Genomic DNA, 20,866 nt, shown 5'->3' on the forward strand with positions numbered 1-20,866 from the left:
CAACATTGGCTTTGAAGTGAGGAAAATCGGGCGACGGAGGGCGATGAAGGGGTAAAGTTGGCTGACAGAACAATTACTGGCCTCCCACCCTTCTATGGCCTTCCTACCAATGAAATAGAGGTCCCTGCCAAAAATGAACCAAAACCGATGCAGAATGAAGGTTCGGGGGTCGAAACGCGCAGCTCGGGGCCCCGAAAATGGGCTGTTAAGCACCATGAGTGGTGTTCGACCACGAAGTTGGTCTCTCGGACCACAGTGTCCCTCAAAATGGATCAAATAAGAAGTATGCCAAAAACCCAAGTAAACGGAGGTGGTTAAGCAGTCCCGAACCGAGGCACACGGCCAACGGCTCCGAAAAATCGGAAACCGGACTCCAAACGGGCAAAATGGCCTACGACCACAAAACATAGCCTACAGCCACTGAGAGATGATCTACGAGACCTCTCCCTCCCTTCGCGAAGAGAAAACAGAGAAAACTGAGCCTGGTTCGCAAACCGAGGCAAAGCATGAAAGGGTCCGGAAGTCTGGAGGCAAGGCTCGCAGCCGAGACTCTGAAACTTCTGAACGAGCACATTATGCAAGCGCTCAACTGGTGATGTCTGAGTCTCAAGGTCGGTCAAAAATGGGGTGTCTACAATTGCTTTCTCTCTTTCTTGCCTTTGTTGTAGAAAAACCAGAGTCCAGGGGCAGAAAGTGGTCGGCCGACCAGGTTTTCTGGTAGGCCGATCACCTTTTTTGGTTTTCACCATGAGGGGTGGTCGGCAGGTGTTTCCCAAGCCAAGAGCTGGTCGGCAGCCTTCTCCAGGTGGAGTTTCAGCCTCCTGGAGCTTTGTGTAAGTTTCTGAAATCAGCTGCAAACAATGGCGGGACAAGGCATCGCGATGGAATTTACCGACAAAACGTATCGAGCTTGCATGCAGTCATTGTCATCCAAAACAGAGCCGGGGCAGTCCATTTGCATGCCAGTTTATAGCTTACTTAGCTAATTTGTTAGTTAGTTAGTGGATGTGTAATAATTAGCTGTAATTCGTTATTCATTTCGGACTGTATTATTTATTCGGACCCTCCGAGCGAGGGCACAACTGTAATAAGTATGCATGCGTGTGATGTATGTCTTCGAACCTCACATCTTTCTCCCTTTTATTTATCAGCTTATGATGGTTAGATTAGGGCATGTTTCAATTAGCATACAGTATGATAGCATGTTTGCATTCATTCATCTGTTTTACATACACCGGGCTCGGCGCATCATACTAACTGCATTTGTATTTCAATTCTGAGTTGAATACTTGTTTGTTGTAGCAATTCACATGCCATCTTTAGAATAGCCGAGCCTATCTTAGTTGCATTTTGCATGTGTTGCATTAGGCATTTCTGTATAGTTAGGATCATGCATGGATTTCTAACATAGCTTTTGTTTTGGCTTGGAGTACTCAGTAAGTATTTATGCTTTAGCATCCTTGCATGTGTGTGAGTGACTGCCATGATAGCATGCTTACCATGAGGCTATGTGCTTATATGATATAACTGTCTGAATGCTTGTGGGTGAAGGTTGGGTTATTTGAACTGGAACAATTCATCAATTGTGAGTTTTAAGCCCACTAGATAGTGGCAAATCATCTTGTTTTCTAAGCCCACCTAAGGGTGGCAAATCCACATTTTAGCCTACTTGCGAATAGCAAACCATTTTCAAAACAAACATGAGATTTTTTGTTTCAATTCAGGCGATCCAGTCTATACTTGTATGCTGTGCGCATCACATAGTAAATCTAGGCTAATAACCGGAATAAGAACGCATAATGTTTTCAAAACTAGATATCATGGTTAGTAGAGGCCGAACTTTGATCAGGCGAGCGGGGGTGCTCACGAAGTGACCTTCCCCAATCGTACCCAAGTTCTCGAGCCGAGGCAACTTTGGTGATGACGGACACGTGGCCTTAAGCAACGAGTCAGGGTTTCCTAAATTCCCCCAAAAATAAATATTTAGGTGGCGACTCTGTATCTGGCGAAGCAGTCCATGTTTGGTACTTCTTTCAAAAAATCTGTTTTCAAAAAATGATTTTCCGGATTTGGACTCTTTGATTATTCATCGGTCTTGCATTGCACTCTGCGAGATTAGATACAGGACCGTGACTTCGAGTCCTGAACTGTAGTGAGCCCAATGAACAAAACGGGGGGGATTTCCTCCTGGGACGTTCGGGGACGTCTACACTAACACACTCCATAATCCATTTTATCCATCTTAACCCAAAACCAAACTTCAGGAGCAGAGAATATAGAAACCCCCAGCTGACTGAATCGTACGCGTTCTCAAAATCAAGTTTAATGATCACACCCTTTTTCTTGGATTTCTTCCACCCATCTACCACTTCATTGGCAATCAAAACCCCATCTAGTATGTTCGTCCCTCCCATAAAGGCTGATTGGGTCTCACTAATGATGCAGGGTAGCACTTCTTTTAATCTTCTTGAAAGGACCTTAGTTAGGACCTTGTATACTGATCCTACTAAACTGATTGGCTTATAGTCTATTAAGCCCACAGGGTTTTCCTTTTTAGGGACAAGAGTAATAAAGGAGTTATTCAAACCCTTCACCAATCTGCCATTACTATAAAATTCCTTTATAAAATTGAGAACTTCCCCTTTAATAACCTTCCAGAATTTTTGGAAGTATAACATTTTGAAACCATCTAGACTAGGTGCCTTGTTTCCTTCACAATCCTTCACTGCTGTCAGGATTTCTGACTTTGAGAAATCAGTTTCCAACACATGAAAGTATGGACTACTACTCACTGATTTGAATATGCCTTCTAACTTAGGTCTTGACACCCACTCCTCAGAATACTGCTTCTTGAAGTGCTCAAAAACTGCAGACTTCACTTGACCAGGTTCCTCAAGCACTGAAACACCAAAGGCAATGGATGTTATTTCATTTCTACATTTTCTACTCTTGGCCATCAAGGGTGTATATATACTTGTCATACAATCAAGTCTTTTTAAGTACACCTTACTAACCTGTACCCTTCTAATAGTCGGATCAAGTGTTCTAGTTCATATTGATAATGAGAATTATTTGAGTCGGTTACAAATTTAACAAGAATCGATTTTTTAAAGAACTTTCTATCTCCTTTGAACTTTCAATTTTCTACGAGGTAGTTTTTGGTTTTTTTCTTTGGGTTCAACTTCTATTGTTTTCTTTGGTTCCAGACTAGCCATTAGAATTGTTAACAAAAACTTGTTTATGTTAATGAAAACTTGAGTTGCTATATCCATCTCCTCTAGATTATTCTCCTCATACTACTTTGCTTTATTTCCATATTTTTTATTCAGTCCACAAAAAAGGCTATTTCCTTTTTTAAATTTGACCCACAAAAGACCTTTTTGTTAATTGCATTTGTGTTCTCAAAGAAAGCCCTTCTTCCCTAAGTACATGCTAGAGCATGACTCCACCTCTAACTCCTTCAAATAATTATTTTTGTTTCATTACCAAGTTTTACTCGATACTGCATTTCATGTTCTTTGAAGCTAATCATCTTTTTAAACAATTACTACTTAATCAAATACATCATTCCAACTAAGCTAAAGCATGAGTGATACAATATCCCATTAATCATAGCATAATTTAAAGCTGCTTGTTTACCAGAAATGGGAATTAGTTGTCCTTAATCTGTGAACTGTTCCACTTCATTTTCTAAAGGTGTTCAGCAAACTAGCGTACAAACCAACCCTTGCACCCATTTAAACAGCATAAAGAAACCTTAAAGCTTAAAAAATACAAATATTAAAAACAAACAAAAAAACTATTCTGGTTTTCCTTCTAAGTACCCTGTTTGATAAACATCTTATCTTACTAGTAAATGTGTTTCAAGAACAGCATGCACAAAATACTTATTTCCATTAAAAAAATAATCAAAACATAAGATTTAACTAAACAGTAAAAATTATAGCACTGATTTTGAAATATGCTGTGTCACAAATTCTTAGAACCACAAACATGCAACTAACTTATAAGGAAAAGAATTGGCAAAATACCTACAAAGATGCAAGCATTAACTCTTCAAAAGTGAATTTGAATGAATATATGACACTGGACCTTTTCTAGTGTCAAACACAAAGTTTCTTGGAACATTCTAATGCAACAGTCATTTCCTTCCAAATATCATCCAGACCATCATAATCATTGCGTTCTTGGGTTTCCATATCATCCTCAACACCAACATAAACACCTTTATCTTTCATTCTTTCATCTTCACCTTCCATAGCATCCTTTACCTAAACATGAAAAACTTTACCTTTTGTGCTTTCCTTTTTTAAATTTGACCCACAAAAGGCTATTTCCTTTTTTAAATTTGACCCACAAAAGACCTTTTTGTTAATTGCATTTGTGTTCTCAAAGAAAGCCCTTCTTCCCTAAGTACATGCTAGAGCATGACTCCACCTCTAACTCCTTCAAATAATTATTTTTGTTTCATTACCAAGTTTTACTCGATACTGCATTTCATGTTCTTTGAAGCTAATCATCTTTTTAAACAATTACTACTTAATCAAATACATCATTCCAACTAAGCTAAAGCATGAGTGATACAATATCCCATTAATCATAGCATAATTTAAAGCTGCTTGTTTACCAGAAATGGGAATTAGTTGTCCTTAATCTGTGAACTGTTCCACTTCATTTTCTAAAGTTGTTCAGCAAACTTTACCTTTTGTGCTTTCACCCGCAGTAGCAAGCCTTGCATTATATTAAATGAAATAGACTCATTTAATATAGTGAATCCTATTATTTTAATTATGAAAAAAATTAAAACCTCTAAAAAGTTTTACCTAATTTACCTATAATAACATGACAAATTTTATGATAAATTTTAATTTGTTAAAAATTCAACTATATAAAATTTAAATTTTTTGCTATCATTTTAATTGACACTATAAATTTTAAATTGTGAATGTTTAATATTGTTCAGTTTAATAAATCAGAAACTAAGGGCATTGTTCATTCATTGACATGTCATATAGATCTTCCAATGACTTGGCTCTGACATTGCCACGTGTTATGACAGCTTTTTCTAGGTTTGGGTGTTGGGGGGGTTCCGATTTTCATCGATCATAACATGGTAGTCGAGCCGAGTAGTCCAGGAAAGCCGGCGTCTCGTGTAGTTGCTGATTCCTCTCCTTAAGTGTAGCGAGGGAATGGGTCTTGATCGGATGCATAGTAGAGGGATAAAAACTCGAAGCAAAAACTCTATAAAAAGAGGGAGAGGGCTCAAGAAAGAGGTACGTTCGAAATAGTTTACTTAAGAAAAAGTGCAACAAATATCTTTGGGAGGTGAAAACTAACTAGATCGTCAGAGTGCTAATTCCAGCACTCCCGACCGGAGTTGTTCTTCTGTTTCAAATAACCATCAAATGACTGTTCCATAATCTTCTTGGATAAAGAGGCATCCCAAATCCACTCCCCCACAATGTTAAATAATTTGAAACTCTAAACAAAATACTACTCCCATAATTTCTTTAACTGAGTTTGAGGGATATTTAGGATTCCTAACTTGAACATGATCTTGATCACTAAGTTAACATGGGGGCAGACTGATTTTTTTTTTTGTTAATCAGTAAAAGAAAATCTTTATTGATGAAAAAAAAATCCATACAAATAAGAGTTATACATCAATAAAAAAGAAGGGTTCAAAGAGTATCACAATTGAACCCTACAAGCCCAACTAAGTTGGTACCGTAAAATCAACACAATTATTTTCTAGCATACTTCAATGAGATCAGGAACACAGGGGAAATAGTAGGTATATCAATAAGGGATAAGGGCATGAAAGAATTCAATGATTTCATAGATAGATGTGAGGTGGTGGATCTATAAATGCTAGGTAGAAAATACACCTGGTGCAATGCTTTTGATGGGAATAAATGGAGTAGAATTAATAGGTTCCTTCTAAGCCCTGAATGGCTGGAAAGATACAAGCTCAAACTGTGGGGCCTTCCTAGAATTGCATCTGACTACTACCCTATTGTGCTCATGAAAGATGACATGGATTGGGGACCTAAGCCTTTTAAGTTCTTAAATGCTTGGCTGTTGCACTTGAATCTTGCCTCTTTAGTGGAGCAAACATGGAGAGAATCACAGCTTTCTGGGTTAGATGGTTTCATTCTGTAGAGAAAACTACACACTCTTGAGTTGGCATTAAAAAAATGGAGTAGAGAGGTTTATGGTAATGTTGCATCCAAATTACAAGTCATTGAAAATGAACTTCATGATCTTGATCTGAAAGCTGAATCTAGACCTTTGGAGGAGGAAGAATTGAAGCTGCAAAGAGAGAAAAGAAATGATATGTGGATGTTGAGTAGGAAGTTGGAATGGGAATGGCTCCAAAAAATCGAGGTTGGACTGGAATCTGAAGGGAGACTGGAACACAAGATTCTTTCACGTTATGGCCAGTAGCAGGCAAACTAGGAACACTATCAACTCCATCACAGCAGGGGATGTGGTTTTGTATGAGCCAAATCAAGTTAAACATGAGGTATGGAGACACTTTTCAAATCATTTCACTAAAGATTGAAACAATAGACCAATGTTTGCTGGGGATTTTAAGAGTGTAAGGCTTAGTGACTCTTTCCATATACTTGAAGCAGAGTTCTCTGAAGAAGAAATCTGGGCAGCAGTAATATAATGCAATGGGAATAAAGCTCCTGGACTGGACCAGATGGTTTCAATCTGATGTTTTTTCAAAAATATTGGAAGGCACTCAAGGAGGATGTGATTAACTTTATGAAAGACTTCCATGTCAGTGGCAGATTAGTTTTAGGTTTGAATAGTACATTCATTACTTTGATTCCAAAGCCAGAGAAAGCTATCACTCTAAGTGAGTTTAGGCCTACAAGCCTAGTTGGTTCTGTGTACAAAATACTCTCTAAAATCCTTGCATCCAAACTTAAAAAGGTCATGCCCATGGTTATTGGTGACTCATAGTCAGCCTTTCTAGGTGGTAGGAATATCCTTGATGGAGTGTTGATTGCTAATGATGTTGTGGATGGTTGGTATAAATCCAAGTAGTCAGGGCTACTATTCAAAATAGACTTTGAAAAGGCATTTGACTCCATCAATCGGAATTTCCTCTTTTCAATGTTAGCAAACTTTGGATTTGGTTCCAAATGGATTTCTTGGATTAAGGAATGTGTCTCTACTGCAAGGATCTCAATACTTGATAATGGCTCACCAACCAAAGAGTTTTTCTCCCAGAAAGGTCTTAGGTAAGGTGATCCCTTATCCTCATTCCTATTTAACTTGGTTGTAGAAGCACTAAATATTCTTCTTCAAAGAGCTAGGGAGTTGAGTTTGCTAAAAGAGGTAATTATTGGAAACAATCAAGTACAACTCTCTCATCTTTAATTTGCAGATGATTCTCTTCTGTTCTGTAAAGCTGAGCTGCCAAAAGTTCTGAGCTTGAAAAGGATCCTCAGGTGTTTTGAAGTAGCTTTAGGACTTAAAATCAACTACCATAAAAGTGTGGTTTGTGGGATAGGTATCCCTGACTCTGTTCTTGATGAGTTTGCTTCCTTGTTAAATTGTAAGACTCAAAGTTTACCATTTAAGTACCTAGGATTGCCTTTAGATGCTAATCCAAGAAGAAAGAGGTTTTGGAAACCAGTTATTGACAAGTTCAAATTGAGGCTTGCTGGTTGGAAAATGAGGTTTCTCTTTTTTGCAGGGAGATCGATCTTAGTGAAAGCAGTGTTGTCAAGTCTACCTATGTTTTACTTGTCTCTGTTCAAGATGAATGAAGAAATAGCTAAGGAGTTAAATAAAATTCAAGATGCATTCTTACGAGGTGGCTTAGATCTAAGGAGGAACATCCATCTTGTGAAATGGATAGAGGTAACAAAAAGCATGAAACAAGGTGGGCTGGGCATTAGAAGAATTAGGGATGTGAATGTGTGATTACTCCTCAAGTGGTGGTGGAGGTTTGCTTCTGATCATGATTCATTATGGAAGACGGTAATTTGCAGCAAATACAATTTTCAAGGTGGGGTATGGCTACCTAATCTCAGCTCTAGCAGCACCTTCTCTAAAATCTGGGGTGGCATCATAGCAACAGTTGAGCAGTAAGAGTCTCTCACTACAACAAAAAAGGTTTTTGGTGACAAACTCATTTTGTCTCCAAACATCAAATTTTCATCACCAAAGTGATCTGTGACAAAATAATTTTGTCACCATGTTTGTCGCCTATACGTTGTTGCTGAAAGTACCAGGGGACGAAAAATAGTTTCGTCGCCTATTTTTCATTTTTGGCGACGAAATTTTTCATCTCTAAATGTTGTATATTTTGTCCTCTATAACATCAATTTCATCACTAAAATTAGATAATATTTTATTTTAATTGTTTTGGCAACGAAATATTTCATCACCAAATAGGTTTTAGTGACGAAATTTATCCTCACCAAGGTGACAAAAAAATTTGTCACTAAAATGAGCACAAAAGAAAATTCTTCAATGACAAAAAAACATTTTGTCGCCAAATATTTCAAATTAGCGACGAAATATTCAGCAAATGTGACGAAATTATTTGTTTGGTACTATATCGTTAGTGACAAAATTATTCGTTATGTTGTTTAAAAACTAATAGCAACATTTTTTTTTTTCGTCACTAATAATAATTATTTTTTTTTTTAAATTGGGGTAATATTTTCAATTTTAATTTTTTTTTCACTAAAAATTCCTTGCGCATTTCAATAACCTATTCAATAAAATATCTATTACAAATCAATACAAAAATCTGTTTATTTTCATAAACACCACAGTCGAATTTCAGCACAATATCCACCAAAATAGAATATCAACTGCATCGGATTACCAAACACGTCAACTAATATCCACAAAAATATAATATCAAGTGCGGATTACCAAACATGTCCTGTAATACCCACAAAAATATAAAATTTACAACGCAACAAAAATACTTGTAAGGTAATATGAACAAAAACACAAAATGAGCTAGCTTCTGCTCTCCATATTACCAAACATGTCTATCTCTAATCTCGAATCTACAACAAAACAAAACACAAAAAAATAAAATAAAAAAGAATACGAGTTAGACAATTATTATCTTATCAATTAAATATACAATTTAACATGCATTTTTCGACTTAATTTTCAAATCGCGAGTCCCGTGCTAGTTCTATAAGTTTTCACAACTTATATTGGTCCCTCCCAAGGTGTTTGAGGTCTTCTCCGGGCCTTCCCGTGCCTGTTACACGATTTTGGACCCCGATGGCCTATTTACAAGCTTAAGTGTTAGAAAAAGGCATTTTTCGATTTAGTTTTCAAACTAGGAGTCCCGTGCTAGTTCCATAAGTTTAAACAAGTTACAATGGTCCCTTTCGAGATATTTGAGGTGTTCTCTGGGCCTTCTCATGGTTGTTTAACGATTTTGGCCCCCAATAGCCTATTTTTCAAGCTTAAGTGTTGGAAAAATGTATTTTTTGACTTAGTTTTCAAACCGGGAGTCTCGTGTTAATTCTTTAAGTTTTCACAACTTACATTGGTCCCTCCCAAAATGTTTGACGCATTCCCCAGGCTTTCTCGTGGCTGTTACACGATTTTGGCCCCCGATGGTTTATTTTCAAGCTTAAATGTTAGAAAAATGCATTTTTCGATTTAGTTTTCAAACCGGAAGTCCCATGCTAGTTCTGTAAGTTTACACAAGTTACAATACTTCCTTCTAAGGTGTTTGAGGTGTTCTCCGGGCCTTCTCGTGGTTGTTACACGATTTTGACCCTCGATGGCCTATTTTCAAACTCAAGTGTTGAAAAAATACATTTTTCGACTTAGTTTTCAAGCCGGGAGTCCCATGCTAGTTTCGTAAGTGTACATAAGTTAAAATGGTCCCTTCTGAGATGTTTGAGGTGTTCCCAGAGCCTTCTCGTAGCTGTTACATGATTTTGACCCCCGATTGTCTATTTTTAAGCTTAAGAGTTAGAAAAGTGCATTTTTTGACTTAGTTTTCAAACCGGGAGTCCCGTGCTAGTTCTGTAAGTTTTCAAAACTTAAATTGGTCCCTCTTGAGATTTTTTAGGAGTTCCCTAGGCCTTCTTGTGGTTGTTACACGATTTTGGCCCCCGATGGCCTATTTTCAAACTCAAGTGTTGAAAAAATGCATTTTTCGACGTAGTTTTCAAACCGGGAGTCCCGTGCTAGTTTTGTAAGTGTACACAAGTTAAAATGGTCCTTTCCGAGATGTTTAAGGTGTTCCCAAGGCCTTCTCATAGCTGTTACACGATTTTGACCCTCGATGGTCTATTTTTAAGCTGAAGTGTTGGAAAAGTGCATTTTTTGACTTAGTTTTCAAACCGGGAATCCCGTATGTAGACTGCCCGGAGAACTCCCCGGCTCCGCGCGCGAGGGCGCGAATTCGTTTTGTTCTTTAGGCCACTACAAGTTCGGACTCGTGTCACGGTTCTGAATCTAATCTCACAAAGTGTAATGTGAGACCGATAAATCACCAAAGACTCCAAATCCGGCAAATCGTTTTGGAAAACTGATTTTTATAAAGAAGTGTCAAACATTGACTGCTTTGCCAAATACAGAGTCGCCACCTAAATGTTTTGTTTTTGGGAAATTTAGGAAACCTTGACTCGTGCCTAAGGCCACGTATCCGTCATCACCAAAGTTGCCTCGGCTCGGGAACTTGGGTACGAGGGGGGAAGGTCATGCAATGAGCACCCCCGCTCGCCCGATCAAAGATCGACCTGTACTAAGCATGATATTTTGTTTTTGAAAACACATGTGTTCTTATTCCGGTTATTAACCTAGAATTACTATGTGATGCGCACAACATACAAGTATAGACTAGATCGCCTGAGTTGGAACAAAACATTGCATGTTCGTTTGTGAAAATTGTTTGAAGTTTTCTACTCGCAAGTAGGCTAAGACGAGGATTTTGATGAATTGTTCCAATTCAAGCAATCCAACCTTCACCCACAGGCATTCAGACAGTTAATCAAATAAACAGTTAGCCTCATGGCAAGCATGCTTACATGGCAACACTAACACACATGCAGTATGCTAAATCATAAACACTCACAGTGTACTCCGAGCCAAAACAAAGAACTAGTTAGAAATCATGCATGATCCTAGTTCATGTTAAAATGACTAATGCAACACATGCAAAAATGCAACTAAAAATAGGCTCGGCTATTCGAAGATGGCATAAGAATGCAACTTTTCAACTTGGAATTGAAATACAATGCAGTTTGTATGATGCGCCGAGCCTGGTGCATGCAAAACAGATGAATGATGCACGCATGCAAAACATAAGGATGCTAATCAAAATATGCCCTAAAACTAACCATCGTAAGCGGTTAAGTAAAAGGGAGAAAGAAATGGGGGTTGGAAGACATGCATCACACGCACGCACGCTTATTACAACAGTTGGCCCGCTCGACGGAGGGTCCGAATAAGAAGTTAACTAGCTAATCTAAGCTAATTAAACTAATTATTACAGAATAAAGCTAATTAACTAACAAGCTAACTAATTAAGTATAACACAAATAAGCAGCTAAACGCATTAACTACTTAAATACATAACCAAAGCATAAATTAGCTAAGGAAAGCGGTAAAAGAGGTCCTCGGGATGAGGAGTGCATGCATGCCCGATTGCCTCGTTTGGAAATCCGTCGCGATGCCCCGATTTGCCTCTGTTTGCAACTGTTCTCAGAACCTTGCACAAAGCCCCACAAAGCTTCAACTCCACCATGGGAACCTGTAGGAACATGGTCGACCAGTTTTTGCTGCACTCTTCCAGCTTGCTACAACAGAGAGCAAGAAAGGGCATGGCAATGTATTTGCAAGATATGTGTGCGCAACCACCCTCCCTATCATTTCATAAGCTCAAGGGAGTGCGGTACTTGACCCTCGGGCCACCAATCACGCATCTCGATGCATGTTGGCCGAGAAGCCAAATTGCGACCGAGAATTGAGGCACGTTTCATCACTTCAAGTATGAAACGTCTCTCGTTTCTCGTGTTTAGACTAACACCTAATCCAAACACAATGCAAGCAACAAACATGCAAATATGCAATGCAACTCAAGCATGCAAACATGTAATACAACTCAAGCATGCAAAACACAATGTAAGGCATGCATACACAATGCAATGCAACAACATGACATACTCAATACAATGTAACATGACATATACAATACAAAGAACAACATGGCATACGCAATGCAATGTAACATAAGCATGCACAATGCAAATAACATGTAAACAAACATGCTCAATGGTCTTAAACCGAATATGGATAGACCTCGGTCATGCCCAAATCAGTGGCCATAATGATGAAACGAAGGCACAAAAGCAAATACAAGCATGCACATGCAATGGCCCGTCAACTAGGCCTAAGAGCACAACTCTCAAGAGCGCTCAAGAATTGATAAACATGGAAGTGTAACAACACTATATGCACTAAAATTAAGTAATAAATGATGCCAAATCATTCGAACAACACAAATAAGGCATGCAAGAGTCCTTAAGGCACAAAGCTAGTAAAGAGGACTACAATGGGGGCATGCAATACATGGCACAAATACATGAACCAACCATGGACAGAGCTCAAATAGGTCTAAACAAAGACCAAAACATGTTGAGATGGGAGCTCAAGGACCTATAGGCAAGATGGCATACATGCTAGGCCACAAATGAGACAACAATGCACAATTCTTAAACCTCAATTAGAGAGTGATGTGCATGAGAGTATGACAATGTTACATGCTCTGAAATCAAGTATTAAATGATGCCAAATCATTCAAATAGCTCAAAGATAGCATGCAAGAGGCATCAAAACACAAAGCTAGCAAGGCCAATTGCACTACAGCTATGCAATACATGAAGCATATGGCAAATACAACCCAAAAAAGTCCTAGAGCATGTCAAAATGATGCTAAAACATGTATGAAAGGAAGCCAAAATAAGCTAACATGAAGGGCCAAAACATGGATCATGAAAGGGCAATATAGGAGGATTACACTACACCTACCAAGACCAAGCATGAGATGGCTTCGCCAACAAAATTCAGAGTTATATTATGGCAAAATAACCCTAAAAACCTATTGAAATGATAGCTCGCAAGCTTAGGCATGAAGGCATATGCAATGGCTCATTTTTAAGGCATAAAGGGCCAACCCTTCAAAACATGGAATAAGTGAAAGATGTGAGTGTATGACTATGAAACATGCACTGAAATCTCATAAAAAATAATGCCAAATCATTCAAATAGGCCAAGAAATGCATGCTAGTGGACTCAATACACAAAGCTAACAAGGTAGAATGCACTATAGTTATACAAAGCATGGCATGCATGACCAAAACCACACAAATCAGAGCTTAAGCATAGTAAAATATGGACAAAAGTTTCTTAGAGTTTAGCCAAAATCATGTTAGAATGATGGTCTAAAGCATGATACACATTAGACTAGTTCATGGAATTGCACTACAAGTGCATGGAGCATGCATGGGGCTATCAAACCAAGCCAAAACAGATATAAGGCATGTTAAAACAACACCAAAAATCTACTGAAATGGACTCAAAACATGCTAGAAAGACATGCTCAAACATGAGACATACAAAGCTAGTTTGTGAGGATTACAATACAAGTGTATTAAGCATACATGAGGTGCTCAAGACAACCAAAAATAGTGGTATGCCATCTCAAAATAACCCCAAATACATGCTAAGAACAAGCCAACATAAGCTTAATAAACATGCTCAAACATGAGGCATTCAAAGCAAGCATATAAGACACAAAGAGAGGGAATGACCCTCTCCTATTTGGGACCTCAAAACATCATTTCCACCATTGAAATTCCTCTGAGTTTCATTGGTGAGAAGGCCAAAACAAGGTGGTCCCAATAGCTTAAAAAGATGGCACAAGAACAAGACCAAACAAGGGCTAAGAAGGGGTAGACTACCCCGAACACAAAAGAGACCTTAAACAAACATGTTAAAGACTAAAAAATAGAACTTTTTGTAGTTTAAAGTCAAGGCAAAAACAGCATACAAATAGGTTCAAAAGCTTAAGCAAAGATAAGGGTTTTAAGGGTTAACAACTCACCCTTGAAGAACACCTTTGAAGCTACAACTCCAGCAGCTTTTTCTAACCAAAACCAGTCCAAAAACTCCAAAACAAACCTCAAGAAGCCTCAACAAGAAAAGGATGGTGTTTGAGAGTGTGTTTGTGTGTTAAAGTGTGATAAAAAGGCATTTTGAACACAAAAATGAAGAACAAGAGCAATATAGATACAAAGGTGTATATGTATAACTCAAGCAAGAAAATTTGAACCTAGAGGAGGGAAAGGGAGGTTCTCTCTTATAGAGAACAAGCAACAATCTTGTTGGACAAACTTTGGGCCTAAAGCCATCCCTCCATACACGTGTATGGAGGATGGCTTCTATGCTTTCCAGCTGACACAGTTGGCTCTAAAATATCTCCAAAAAGGTGATAAAAAGCTGCCGACCACCTGAAGTGGTCGGCCAGCTACTTTTACTGGTCGGCCGACCAGTGAAAGTGGTCAGCCAGGGCAAAAAGTGGTCGGCCATGGTGGGAGATGGTCAGTAGCATGAAAGCAAGGCAGTGGTGTGGTGGCCGATCAGAAAAGGTGGTCCAAAGACTAAGAAAACCAGTTGGCCGACGAGAAAACTAGTTGGCAGGGGGGAAAGTGGTCTTCAAGGGGAAGAACTGGTCTCCCACCCTTGTACCACCTTCCAAACAAGGAAAATAAGGTTTGTACCAAAAACAAACCAAAAAGGATGCAAGACGAAAGTTCGGGAGGCAAGGCGCGCAGCCGGGAGCCTCAAAAACCAGTCTACGGGCATCAAAAGTGGTCTACGACCACAAAAGTGGTCTCCCAGACCACAGTGTCCCTCTAGGCAGAGGCAACAAGGTGTGGTTCGAAAACCAAGCCAAATGGAGAACGTTAAGTGGTCCCAAGGCAAGACGCGCAACCGAAGGCTCCGAAAATCAGAAACTAGTCTCTAAGCAGGAAAAGTGGTCTACGACCACAAAGAGGTGGTCTACAAGACCTCTCCCTCCCTCCAGGGAAGAGAAACAAGGCTTGGTCCACAAACTGAGCCAAAGCACAAAGAGTTCAGAGGCCCGGAGGCAAGACACTCAGCCGAAAACTCCGAAACCTCGAAACGAGCACAACATGCACTATCACCAAACGCTCAACCGATGACGTCTGAGTCTTAAAGTCGGTCACAAATGGGGTGTCTACACCATGCTAGTTCCGTAAGTTTTCACAACTTACATTGGTCGCTCCCGAGGTGTTTGAGATGTTCCCTGGGCCTTCTCGTAGATGTTTCACGATTTTGGCCACCAATAGCCTATTTTCAAGCTTAAATGTTGGAAAAATACATTTTTCGACTTAATTTTCAAACCAGGAGCCCTATGCTAGTTTTGTAAGTTTACAAAAGTTACAATGGTCCCTTCCAAGGTTTTTGAGGTGCTCCCCAGGCTTTCTCGTGGTTGTTTCACGATTTTAGCCCCCGATAGACCATTTTCAAGCTTAAGGTCTCGTTTGGGAACAGGCTAATTTAGTAACTTTTTGGCTATTTGGCTAAAATATGAGTTAAAAGAAACTAGTATGTTTGGAATGACTTTTTGACTTTTTACGAAAAGATGTGCAAAAAGTAAAGAGAAAAGGGAATCTTTGACTTTTTGGTGTAGGTTGTTGCCTTTTTGGTTTTTTTAGTAACTTTTTAGCTTTTAGAGTAAAAGAGGCAGTTCCCAAACAAGGCCTAAGTGTTGGAAATGTGTTTTTTTTACTTAGTTTTCAAACCGGCAGTCCTATGCTAGTTCTGTAAGTTTCCACAACTTACATTAGTCCCTCCTGAGGTGTTCGAAGTGTTCCCTAGGCCTTTTCGTGACTGTTACACGATTTTGGCCTCTTGATGGCTTATTTTCAAGCTTAAGTGTTGAAAAAGTTTATTTTTCTATTTAATTTTCCAACCGGGAGTCCCGTGCCAATTCTGTAAGTTTACACAACTTATATTGGTCCCTTCCAAGGTGTTTGAGGTGTTCCCTAGTGTAGACACCCCATTTTTGACCGTCCTCAAGACTTGGACGTCACCATTGGAACACTTGGTGATTATCCATGTTCGTGTTCATTTGGAGTTCCCGGAGGTCTAGGCTCGCGCGCCTTGCCTCAGGATCTCCGAACCCGACTGTTTAGTGGCTGGTTTTGCACCAAACACTTGTGTTTTGCCTTGGAGGGGCAGGGAATGCTTTGTGAGGCATCCCCACACACCACCGGCAGTGGATAGAGGCCACCGGCTGGTTTTTGCTGCCATCGGCAATGTATTTTGCCGGTCGGCACCTTTTGTTGCCGGTCGGCACTCATTTTTGCCAAAATGGCATTTTTGGCCAGCCGACTACTGTGCATCTGCTTTTGCAGATATTTTATCACAGCTGTCTTGCTTTTGGCTCCCCTCCAGTGTATGGAGGGATCTCTCTCTTGGAAGCTTGTCTTGTAAGCTTTACAAGACAAAAGGCTCTATAAGAGAGAGTCTTGTCTCTTGGCTTTAGGGTTAGACACTTGAGAGGCCTTAGATATTTTTAGACAGCCATTTTTAGGGTTTTGAGTTCTAGGGTTAGAAACCATACACTTTCTATCTCTATATCTCCCTCTTGTGTGTGTTAAAGTGCATTTGTGTCTTACTATTGCACACAAACACATAGTGTTTCACCTTCACTTAGCTACTGAGGTTCTAAGAGGTTGGTTTTGAAGTTTTGGAGCTGCTTTCAACCTAGAAGGAGCTGTTGGAGCACCATTGTTGAAGGGATCTTCAAGGGTAAGAAACTAACACCTTTGTTCCCCATTTTTGCATTGTATTTTGACCTGTCTTAAAATCGTTTTTGAGCTTGGTGTATAATACAAAATAGTTCTGTTTTTAGGCCCTCTTGATTGTCCATTAAGAGTGTTTTGTGGTTTGGAGGTGTTTGACCCCTCTTAGGCCTTGAAAGGCCCCATTTTGTGCTATTTTGAGTGAGTTTCGAGACTTTGGTGTTTGGGCCTCATCACCACTGAAATCTTGAGGGATTTCAGTGGCGGAGATGGTACCTTGAAGTCTCCAAAAGGGGAGGGCCACCCCCTCTCCTTGTTGTCCTTGAAATGGACCCTTTTGGGCCTCTTGAGAGAGCATCATGTTAGAATGTGTATTGATCATGTCTTGGTTGTTTTCCATGCTTATTATGCCATGATATAACCTTGTTGTGTGTTGGTTTTGGTACACCATGCATGCTTAGCATACCTACCATGTAATGCCATGTTATTGCCTTAATATGCCTTAGGTTGTTAGCCTTAGTTCTAGCATGTTTTAGGCTTAGCCTTGTGAAGCTTTTGTGCATATTTTGCCATGTTTAAGGTCTGTCCTAGGTTGTTTGGGTCGGATTCGGCATGCTTAATATAGCTCATTTGCATTCCGGCTTGTTGGCCTTAAGTGTATGAGTGTGTAGCATGACATTTTTGCATTGATTTAGTGGTTTGGAATTATCCACCATGCTATTTCAGACCTTATAGTATGCTTGTATGCTTGCTTTAGTTACCTCTTTGATGCTTTGAAGGCTTGTGTAGCATGTTCCATGTTTTGGCCATTATACATGCCTTTGAATTTGAGCCACTTAGATGCCATCTAGGGGGTCCCCTTTGCATGGTCTAGGTCTGCCTTGAACCTATTTTAAGTCCTCTTAGCCTTGTGAGGCTTGGTTGGCTTGGTCATGGTTCAAGCCCCTTTGACTTGCTTCAAGCACTTGGCCTATTTGTTGCATGTTTAGCTTGGCTTGTCGCTTGGTTTGGCACCATGTTTTAACATAATTTTTGATGCTTATGTTGCATGCTAATTGTCCATAATATCCATTCTCAAATGTGCTTGAGAGTTGTCCAATTTGTGCCAAAGTGTTGGCCCCTTTAACATGTGCATGTGTGTATGTGTTTGGTCCCTTATTTTGGTCACTTTGGCCATTGTTTTAGGCCTATTTAGAGTTGCCTAAATCATGTATAAGTCCGCCTTTCCATCAATTTGCATTGCCTCATGTATGCTTGTATGCTTCCATAAGTGTCTTGCCATGCCATGTTGCATCCTTAGCTTGTATGCCTAGGTTGCATTGCATCTTGCATGCATGCCTTATTCCTTGACTTGGTGATAGGAATTGGGCCTTGGTTTGTTTGTTTGGTTTGCATTTCATTTGACATGAAAGTTGCACATTTGATTCTTTGGGCCGTCATGCATGGAAATGTGTGATTGGCGGTCCGAGAATCGAGACACATGCCCCTTTGAGTCACAAACATGATAGGGGGCATGATTAGTGCATACATTGCTTGAATTGTATTGCCATGCAAGTTCTGTCCTCTGCTGCTGTGAGTTGCAGGTTCTGCAGGTATTCTTTGCCGACCGGCAGTGTACATTGCCGACCGGCAATCATTCTTCTGCCGATAGCTTCGTTTTGTGCCGGTGACCGCATACCACTGCCGGTAGTAATTTGATTCAGCCGGTGGTGAACCCCAGTATACAGAGGAGCATCTTTGAGACTTTGGCAGTCTTCAGAGGGGCAGAGCAGGGAAAACAGAGGCAGACTATGCATGGCGGTGCACTTCCGAGCAAGACCTGAACACGCGCTGCATCTGGCCCTCCTCCCGAGGTGGTTTACTATTTTTCCTAGCTTAATTAGTTTGTTAGCTGATTAGGAAATTTGTAATATTTAATTAGCTTGCGTAGTTAATTAATTTGTATTTATTTGGTCCCTCCGAGTGAGGGCAAATCTGTAATAAGTGTGGGTGAGTAGTGTGTATGTCTTCCAATCCCCACTTCTTTCTTCCCTTTTATTTACCTGTTTTGATGGTTAGTATTAGGGCACGTTTAAATTAGCATACCTCATGTAATGCATGCGTGCATTCATACATTTGCTTTGCATGCACCGAGCTCGGCGCATCATTCTAACTACATCTGTATTTCAAATTCCAAATTGAATACATGTTGGTTGTGCATTTTCACATGACATTCATAGAATAGCCGAGCCTACTCTAGTGACATTTTGTATGCGATGCATTAGGCACTTAACATGGACTTGGATCATGCATTGATTACTAACATGTTCCTGTTTTTAGCTCGGAGTACTACGTAAGTATTTTAGCTTTAGCATCTCGCATGCGTGTGAATGTTGCCATGACAGTATGTTTGCCATGCGGCTAAATGCTTATGTGATATTACTATTTGAATGCCTGTGGGTGAAGGTTGGATTGTTTGAGTTGGAAAACTCATTGAAATCCGTGTTTTAGCCTACTTGCGAGTAGCAAATTCCAAAACGCTTTTCAAAACAAACGGATATGCAATGCTTTTTCCAAATTAGGCAATTTAGTCTATACTTGTTTGTTGTGCGCATAACATAGTAATTCTAGGCTAATAACCGGAATAAGAACACATAACGTTTTCAAAATCGGATATCATGGTTAGTAGAGGCCGGTCTTCGGACCGGGTGAAAGGGGATGCTCATAGCTGACCTTCCCCGATCGTACCCAAGCTCCCGAGCCGAGACAACTCCGGTGATGACGGACATGTGGCCTTCGGCACCGAGTCAGGGTTTCCTAAATTCTCCCATAAAAATATTTAGGTGGCGACTCTGTATCTGGCAAAGCAGTCCATGTTTGGCACTTCTTTTCAAAAATCTGTTTTCTCAAAACGATTTTCCAGATTTGGACTCTTTGGTTCAGATTTAGAACTGTGACAAAATCGAGTCCGAACTGTAGCAGGGGTCCCTCGCGGGCGTGCCTACAGTTTCTGGCGACTCTGCTGGGGATTTAGAGAGCTTGACTCGAACTCGTGATATCCTATTTTGATTTCATTTACGTGTCTCTTTGCATTGCATGTGCATTGGTGCGCCTAGGAACACAGTGTTTGCCATCTTCCATTCCTAAACGGTTTGCCGGAGGCTTGTCTTGTTAAGGCCTGACCACAAGGCTGACCGGTTATGGGCTCTGACAGTATGGGAACGTAAACCCCGATTTTACCGGGGCACCCTTTTTGACCATTCGACCTAGTGCATATTCGGATCCATAGTGACCATTCCAAGTTAGGACAGGTTGCTTACCCAATGTTAGGTTGTTTGAAAACTGCTGTGTGCGTAGTGAAACCCTAGTTCCTGACAAAATAGGACAGGGAAACCCTACCCCAACATAGGGGTGTTTTGGTTCTCTTTACTTGCTATGTGCTTTTAGAATGTATTTCAACAGGGAAAGTATATATCAGTTTGCAAATTTGAGTATCAAACCTGAGGGCACCAGTATCAGTGTCAGTTATAAGAATCAGTTATCTGCGGGTATCCGGTTCAGTTTTGGGGATAGTGATTTCTGGGAACAGTGATCAGCAGTAGAGTGCAGTTGTTCGGCTACACCAGTGTTTGATCTGTTTGGGCTGAAATGTTGTTTGTTGTCTCTTTCAGTTCGGACAGCTGGTACAGAATAGCTAGTGCTCCCCCTCGCCGAGGCAAGGCTTATGATGATGCAGAATTCAGAAGAGATCGTAGTTATGACGGCTGCATTAGAGCGAGGGATCACCCTGCAAGGTGAGGCCAGCATTGATGTGTCACATCCACCCAAGTCGCCTGTTGTGCACCCGGTTTGGGCTCCCCAGTTATACCAGGCTCGCGAGCCTACTACATTTGAACTGATGGGAATGATAGGTGATCTCCAAAGGTCCGTGGCGGATCTCGCCTACGGAATGTCAACTTCACCTCCAGCCGCACCGTATGCCGGGAGTTTTGTACCCCAGGAGCCCCCGCTGTTGGGGCGAATTGTGATTGAACTTAGCC

General features: G+C 40.3%; 2 protein-coding genes across 2 annotated transcripts in view; one reads left to right on the plus strand and one right to left on the minus strand.

Moving 5' to 3' along the window:
- Nucleotides 1-4,259, minus strand: part of LOC145792094 (uncharacterized) — a 37,695-nt gene extending 33,436 nt beyond the window's left edge. Inside the window, exons 1-2 of the mRNA XM_082872584.1 lie at nt 4,127-4,259; nt 2,255-2,899 (exon numbers count right to left, since the gene is read on the minus strand). Coding sequence (XP_082728710.1) covers nt 2,255-2,899; nt 4,127-4,259 — 778 coding nt within the window. The remainder of the gene's footprint in view (nt 1-2,254; nt 2,900-4,126) is intronic.
- A 2,318-nt stretch (nt 4,260-6,577) lies between these two features.
- On the plus strand, nt 6,578-7,944 carry LOC114294206 (uncharacterized). Its single transcript, XM_082872585.1, has 5 exons — nt 6,578-6,667; nt 6,748-6,868; nt 6,989-7,039; nt 7,136-7,249; nt 7,403-7,944. The coding sequence occupies exons 1-5, from the start codon at nt 6,578-6,580 to the stop codon at nt 7,942-7,944; spliced, it is 918 nt and encodes a 305-aa protein (XP_082728711.1).
- Nucleotides 7,945-20,866: the final 12,922 nt, after the last annotated feature.

This window comes from Camellia sinensis, chromosome 5 (assembly GCF_055761805.1).
Source record: "Camellia sinensis isolate YWXY chromosome 5, ASM5576180v1, whole genome shotgun sequence".
In the NCBI taxonomy this organism is placed as follows: Eukaryota; Viridiplantae; Streptophyta; class Magnoliopsida; order Ericales; family Theaceae; genus Camellia; species Camellia sinensis.